Source organism: Solanum pennellii, chromosome 5, assembly GCF_001406875.1.
Source record: "Solanum pennellii chromosome 5, SPENNV200".
In the NCBI taxonomy this organism is placed as follows: domain Eukaryota; kingdom Viridiplantae; phylum Streptophyta; class Magnoliopsida; order Solanales; family Solanaceae; genus Solanum; species Solanum pennellii.
In genome coordinates, this window is record NC_028641.1 from 54072018 (window position 1) to 54080320 (window position 8303).

Below are 8303 nucleotides of genomic sequence, written 5' to 3' on the forward strand. Positions count from 1 at the left end.
TTGCCCCCCCCCCCCCCCCACTCTTTTTATTCTAATCATTTTATCATCATCATTTTTTTAAGCATGTAAACATTCAATTCACAATGCTCAGGCAGCATTACATTACAATTATGCTCCAAGTACGAGTAATTTAATAATACTATTTAGAAATGCATTTAAGAGTCTACTCAGGTCGGTCACGTAACATCAATCCAAAAGATCACAAAACAAAATGTATGCCTTAAATCTTATCAAGAGGCAAGGTTCATTAATAGAATCACTATTTGTATAATTTGAGTTGGCATGTATGTATTAAAACAACTCAACACCGGTTGAAAACAATTTTATCAATTTGCAAATTTTATTCAAAAGTGTGATGTAGCTTTCATCGGAAACTTCATCATTTAAAACACTCTAATACAACCATAAAAAGATTTCTTATTCTCCTTTGTAGTCATTAAATACATACTATAGCACTAAATAAAAACGAAATTAAGATTACCTGTATGGCGGCGCTTGAACAAAACCGTATAAGTTTCTCGCTAACCCTCAAAATCAGAATAAGATCAACAACTACTTCCGTCTTTTTTTTTTTTACCCTAACTATATTGATTATTAGTGAGTAGTGGGTATAATCCATTTTCTACTATTATTTTTAAATAACTAGATAATTAATTCATATTCTCAATAATAATTAATTATTCAAAATTTACCATTCATTTAAACTTCACGGAAAGAATCAAAATAGTCTTATTTTTCAAAATGACTTAGCGGGTCGTTACATTAAATATTTTTAAATTCATTTTTTTGGTAAATAAGATTGTGAAAGTTTATATTTGGATTGTTTCACAAAAATTGAAGATTTTTCATTATTAGAAGTCGAATCATTATGATGAAAAAAAATGTAATGGATATAGTATTATATGAGTTATGCTCCCTCACAAATACAAGTTAATTGAATGAATTATATATGCATGATCAAGTTTTAATTGGGTAATTATGGTATATGTCAACCTTTGATCAATTTATCTTTACATTTTAGTAGTTATTAGACTATATTTATTGATAATATCTCATTTTAAGTTTACTAGTGATATTCAATAAACAACTGATATGAAAGAGAGTAAATACATTTTCTTTCATAACTATGAATGAATGATATTGTAGCACAAATGATTAAAACTTAAACAAATAGTCTATAAGTCACGAGTTCGAATCTAAGTTTAGGTCCCCAATTTAAGGTATGTCTTAGTTTTTTTAAGCCTATAGGTCACGAGAATTTTTTAGTTTTTTTTCCAGGCGTATCGTATGCACCATCAGAATCTTCATGATTTTGGGACAACAACCTATTATCCTCATCTAAGTCCAAAACATTATTCAATACTTCATTTAATTGACTATTTTGACTATGCAGATCTATCTTGTTAAAATTATATAAAACTAACAACAAAATAAAATCTTGAACAACAAATAAAATAGAAATTGATGAGTGAATTAAAGAAGAAAAAAAGATTAAAGTAAGAGAGAGAAAGAGTAAATAAGAAAGAAAAAATAAGAGTAATTTTCTTTTTTGGAAGAAAAAATCAAGCGGTTTTGGAGCCAAGGATTATTTGGTCATTTATGTTTGTCTTCCAATTCATGCCAAAAAAATATCTTGCCATTCACTAATAATCATTTACTTTAAACTTATTGGTTTTACTTTCATATGTCTAAATGTTATGGAGGAAAAATTCAGATAGAAAGGAGGTTACTTTTATATTTCTAAGTTTGAGGAAGCACTTTGGGCGTCTCGAGAACCTATTTCAAAGTTATATTTTCTTGTATTTCATCAGTTGTCAAGTCCAAGGGATCATTCCGAGCGTCTCGAGAGATTTCGTACTTTTACTTTTATGCATTGACTACATGTGCATTGCATCATCTTGCGTTATGCGTCGAATTGTGGTATACTTGGTCTGGGTGTCAAATGCTTCATTATTTGTCATCTTCACTGTCAACGTTGGCATTCTACTTATCTATTTATTCATAGTTTTAGCCTCTTATATTTTTGTATAGTCTCTATCTAAGATCGGTCGACCAATAATCCGTATTTTGGTACACATAAGTTTATTTTCTAATGCAGCACCCACTACGAGCCACCCCGCCAATTCTAGATCTTCCGAGGTCGTCGTTGTTGGATTGTGGTGAGTTCTTGGCATCTTGAGATTTATTGTTTTTTTTCTTTTTGGTATTATTTATGCATTTTGTATTTTTTTTTTAGAAAGAACTATTGTATATAGTCCTTTTGTTACTTAGATGATCTTGTAGCGGTGACACTATGTCCGTGTTGGTTCTTGTGTATAGTTTGTCTTTCTTGGTCACTTTTAGGCCACATTTGTATATTTTGCACCTTTATGTACATATCTATACTAAAAAACCATTTCTTGTATATTTTACTTCCGCATAGTTTTATTTTAGATTATTCAATTTTATTGCTCGTTGCTGGGTTTTGGCTTGCGTACTGGGAGTTTATGATTGACAAAATCATGGCTCGATTTCGGATCGTGACAATAATGTGTAAGATAGTCACAACAGCAAGCAATAATATTGTGATTAATTTTATTTAAAAAAATGAAAAAATCACCAAGTATAATGTTTAATTTTTGTCCAAAAGTTTGATACAAAGATTCATACTTGCGCGCTCTAATTATTTGAACTATGCTCCACATCTCTTCACTGAATCACAAATTTTATCATGGATAAACTACCTAACAAATAAATTATATACATTTTATAATGCTGTTTAATTTGTCTATGTTAAACGTAAGATATTCACAAGCTCAAGTGATGTTGTTATTGCACATTTCCATTTCAACATACAAAAATTCATGGAGTACAATTGTAATTGTGACTAGAGGTCTTCTTTTCTGATGGTGATATTAAACATAGTTTGCTCACAAATATTTTTCATGATGCATTCAAATTATTCTCAAACTTGTACTATGTGAATGGTAACAATTCAATGTAAAAAATGAAGCGTCCACGACCTTCAAATTCTGGATCCACCACTGAGTATAAAATGCAATAGTGAAAAACGTATATGAATATCCAAGTCCATTAAGGAAGAATACTTTCACATTCTTTTTCTTTTTCTTCTTCTTCTATTCTTGTTTCTTTTTTTTTTTGGCCCATTGAATAGAGTGCATTGAACATTATTGACACACATTATTATAGCTTAATTTGAAGCATGGATGTTTTAAGCAGCTTGGCTTAGATCTCCACTTTTAGCATACTTATCAATTTGAGTGACATCAAGTATTTTGTCCATTCCGCTAGGCAAGAGAAACCTAATTAAACATAAGAAATATGTGATCATTCAGACAGTTAAACCATAAACCAAAAAGATGTTAGTTAGATTATCAAACAAAAATTAATAAAAGATGAAAAGAATACACAAAGAACTATTCGAGTCCACGAACTCACTACGAGTCCTTAAAAAAATTTAATCACCTCAAGTATCCGAAGTTGTAAATTAAAATCTCCTAAGATAAAACGGATTTACTATTAAAGAAGTAGCGGTAGGATCCAACAAAAGAAAATAAGAGAGCACAAAAGAATCGTACCGGTCTCTTAGAACTTTTGCCATGTTTTGGCATCCACCAGGAACTGTGGATTGCATATTAACAGCAATATTTGGATTGTGGATACTTTGTCTAAGGTGAATCCATCCATGTTCTCCATTTTCTTGAGATGAAACTTTGGCCCTGAATACAAGTTAAAGGTAGATAAGAAAATGTCCAATACTTTTAAAGTATATCGTAAATTTTGTCTTATAATTTATGAGATTAATTATTGTTACCTATACATATAAGCATCAATTGCAGTTGGATCATCATTAGTGTCAACAAGACATCCATCACTTACCCAACAATCTCCACAAGCATCAAGATCCCATCCTGGTAAACTTCCTTGCTAAAAGGTGAACAGAGATTTGCTTAATATTGTAAATAAAAGTATGCGCGCTCCATATAACAACTTTTAGATGAGATATACTTTAACATGCATCATATGAAAGCGCATACAAAAGACCTGAGTCAAATCTCATTCTCGTCCATTATCAATTGAACAATCAAATATAACAACTAAATAAAAATATAGTCTCTAACAATTTAAATTTTCTTTTTTTAGATGAGTGAGGTTACACACGTCAACAAGTGAGTTAGACAATTTTAAGATTTTTTAATATGTGATGAAAGAAAGGAAGTTATATAGAAATTCTTTCCCAATCAGTTACTCCTTCCGTCTCATTTTATGTGAGGTAGTTTGACTTGGTACGAAGTTTAAGAAAAAAAGTAAGACTTATAAAACTTATGGTCTAAAATGAATAATAAAAATTTGTGTGATGATAAATCATTTCATTAAGGGTAAAATAAATATTCTATAGTTAAATTATTACTTATATAGAAATTTGTCATTCTTTTAATAACTGATCAAAGAGGAAAATAAGTCATATAATTAAATAGGAACAGAGGAAGTATGTGATACGAAAACGTTCACATATTTTCACAAACTAATAAAAATTATACCTCAATATAGGTTCTGAATGCTTCAATGGCTTCAAATGCTTTAGCCTTAGCATATCTAGGCTCAGAAAGGACAACCATTCTAAGTTCCGCGGACTCTAATGGCTCTTCAAGATCTTTTATGAGACTACCAATGCCTTCTTTTGATCCTTCAAGCTTCATTCTTACCATTTCAATGATAATTTTCACAACCATGTAAGCACCTAGAAATAAAAAAGGAACCATGAAAGATGTATACTGAAAAAGGGAAAAAGACAAATATACTCTAGAACTATCATTAATGCTACACAGATACTTTCCGCCATACTTTTGGAATATTGATGTCTCTATCGTTCAAAAAGTAGAGCATATATATCTTTTATACTAACGAACTTACACATGTCATAATTTTATTCACGCTGACCCAACGGATAAGATTGCACTACGTGTCCCTATTTAGTCTTCCGTTAGAGTGAAGGGTATATATGTTCTAGTTTTTTGACGGCAGGGCACCAATGTCCCAAAAGTATGGCGGAGGATATCTGTATATCATTTACGATGGTATATTTGTCCTTTGTCCCTACTTTAAATAATTGAAAATTAGAAAATAGTTAATTATTACCATCATCAAGAAAGTGATTTTCTTTCAAAGCACCATGGCCACTAGTTTCCATCATGAGATGTGTTTCCACACCATCCTTGTTAAGATTGACACCTTTGTCAATGACATTCCTATAACCAACTCGATACAAGCAATGTTGGCCTCCTTTATTTGTAATAAATTTAGTTAAGGCCAAACTAGTACGAGCATCAGTGACAATAGTTGTACCAGGATGTTCCTTGAGAACAATTGCAGACATTAGTGCAATGAGCCTATCACCATTGATAGGATTTCCTTCACTATCTACTACACCACTACGATCAACGTCTGTATCAAAAACAATACCTAGATCAGCATTGTTTTCAAGCACAGCTGCTCTTGTTAAGGACATGGCTATTTTGTCCTCTGGATTAGGTATATGGTTAGGGAACATTCCATCTGGATTTAGGTGGAGAGATCCAAATGTGTCTGCACCAAGCTTGTCTAACACATCCCATGTAAAGAACCCTCCTGATCCATTTCCAGCATTTACAATTATCTGCATTTTTCAACCTTTCATCACATAAATAAACATTTTCACTAACCGCAAATAATAATTCAATCGTTTAAGCTAGCTCATAAGAGGAGGTTTGTCCAAGTCCATATAAAGACACCAAATTCTCGTCCTTCTATCAATGTGAGACATCATAAGACCGCATTGTTAGGATCGAATCCACACACACACTCTTGATGAATGAAGGACACAAGAACTTTCTAGAGAGAGACGAGAGATCTAGAGAGAGAAAGAGAGATATCAATATTTTGTGCTAACACCCCGTAGGTTAACTTCCACAGCGGTGGGGTATATATTAATAATTCAGAGTATTTTTGGTTACAGAGAATAAATGGAGAATAAATAGTACAGCCTAAAATTTGGGTCGGGGCGTTGCCCCGAACACCCCCTTAGGATGGAGGGCTTCCGCCCCTCATAAACCCCCGGCAATCTCACCGCGGAGGTTGAACCGCGTGAACATTAATATATAACAGTACATTAAATATTAATCAGGCTCCACAACCTAACATGCATGCCCATAAAATAACCAGATAAGAAAGGATATTACAATTACCTAAAATCTATTTCAATCATCACAACAATTTCCACATTAAGAGATCAAAAAAATCGGAAAATTGTCAAATACCATTACACTATCTGAAATAGCTCATATATACCCTTAAACTATAGTTTGGCTCAAAACTACCTTTCCCGTCAAACTATTGGGTCAAAAGTGCCCTTCTAATTAACGAAAATTGTTAAAATTCCATGTGGATGCCACATGACACCCCAATAGATTTCCACTGCCACATAGACTAAAAGGAAAAGGTAAAAGTACCCTTATACTATTCGAAATAGCTCATATATACCCTTGAACTATATTTTGGCTCAAAACTACCCTTCCCATCAAACTATTGGGTAAAAAGTGATCTTCTTATTAGCGGAAGTTGTTAAATTCCACATGTGTCACATTGACTAAATCCCTAAATCTTAATTACTCATTTTCCCCTCATTTAATTATTTTTCAGAAACGATTTCACCCCTTCTTCCTCATTTCGCGGCTACGATTTCACAGTTTTCTTCGTCGCTGGATTTCAAAGTGGATATTCGTGGTTATAGATTAGTAAACTTTTTTCTTATTTTATTATGTTTACAATCACGAAAATCCACTTTAAACTCAACTCCGAAAAAAGTTATGAAACCTTCGCCGCGAAATGAGGGGAAAGTTGTGAAATTCTAACTATCATACTTTGAAATCGTAAACGTAATAAAATAAGAAAAAATATTTACTAATCTACAACCATGAATATCCACTTTTAAACTCAGCCCCCAAGAAAGCTACGAAGCCTTAGTTGCAAAATTAGGGGAAAATTGGGAAATTCTAACTATCATACTTTGAAATCGTAAACGTAATAAAATAAGAAAAAATATTTACTAATCTACAACCATGAATATCCACTTTTAAACTCAGCCCCCAAGAAAGCTACGAAGCCTTAGTTGCAAAATTAGGGGAAAATTGTGAAATCCTAACTATCATACTTTGAAATCGTAAACATAATAAAATAAGAAAAAAATTACTAACCTACAAGCATGAATATCCACTTTGAAACCCAGCCACGAAGAAAAGTATGAAAAAACGGATGAATATATCATTTCTGAAATAATAAAAGAAGGGTACTGTTGATCCAATGGTTTGACGGGAATGGTAGTTTTAAGCCGAAATATAGATTAAGGGTAAATATGAGTTATTTCGAATAGTTTAAGGGTATTTTTGACCCTTTTTATTTAATCTACGTGACAGTGGAATCCTATTGGCATTCAATGTGGCATCCATATTGTATCCACGTGGTATTTAACAACTTCCGTTAATAAGAAGGGTACTTTTGACCCAATAGTATGACGGGAAGGGTAGTTTTAAGCCCGAATAAAATTTAAGGGTATATATAAGTTATTTCAAATAATTTAAGGATATTTTGATCCTTTTCCCAAAAATAATACTACTATATTTTCTACCAAAAATATTCTTTCCAAATTTTGATATTGGGGCCCCAAATTAAAACAAGCCATTTTTAGTTCCTTACGGTCTAGCTCCAAGTAGTAGTCAGGTGAAGTTGCAACCACATATGAAGGTACTTTTGAAGTCATCTTATTTTCTTTGGATGTAAATATTTTATTCACAATAATGAAAAGAAATCTCTAGAAAAAATTGATGTCAAAGAATAATGGAGAAGTACTTTTGGGCTACTCTAAAGCTTATTGTGTCTTTAACAAAAGATTATGGAAATTATTTTTTTAAAAAAATATTTTTAAATTTTTTCATGTTTGGTTGAAAAAAATATTTTGGAAAATACTTTTCAAATCAATTCATTTTTCTCAAATTTTTAAAAAATTAACTTTCCTTCATAAATTAAGAAAAATATTTTTTAAAACTCTACTCCATCTTTATATTACAAAATTCTTTTTCTTACCCTACCCCATATCAAACCCACCTCATCCAATATCTTTTTATAAATTTTATTATTTTTTTAATTTCAATTTCTTTTACCCCAACCCGCAAACCAAACCCCCTCCCCAAACAATAAAATAATATTTTTGAAAATTATTTCAAATTTTAAGTTTTTTTCCCTTAACCCTTACTGCCCTTACTCCCCCC

General features: G+C 31.7%; 1 protein-coding gene across 1 annotated transcript in view; it reads right to left on the reverse strand.

The window, feature by feature from the left end:
- Positions 1 to 2800: 2800 nt before the first annotated feature.
- LOC107020501 (phosphomannomutase/phosphoglucomutase) overlaps positions 2801 to 8303 on the reverse strand; it is an 8746-nt gene continuing 3243 nt past the window's right edge. Inside the window, exons 3-7 of the mRNA XM_015220892.2 lie at positions 5140 to 5656; positions 4542 to 4741; positions 3815 to 3927; positions 3579 to 3719; positions 2801 to 3302 (exon numbers count right to left, since the gene is read on the reverse strand). Coding sequence (XP_015076378.1) covers positions 3212 to 3302; positions 3579 to 3719; positions 3815 to 3927; positions 4542 to 4741; positions 5140 to 5656 — 1062 coding nt within the window. The 3' untranslated portion in view covers positions 2801 to 3211. The remainder of the gene's footprint in view (positions 3303 to 3578; positions 3720 to 3814; positions 3928 to 4541; positions 4742 to 5139; positions 5657 to 8303) is intronic.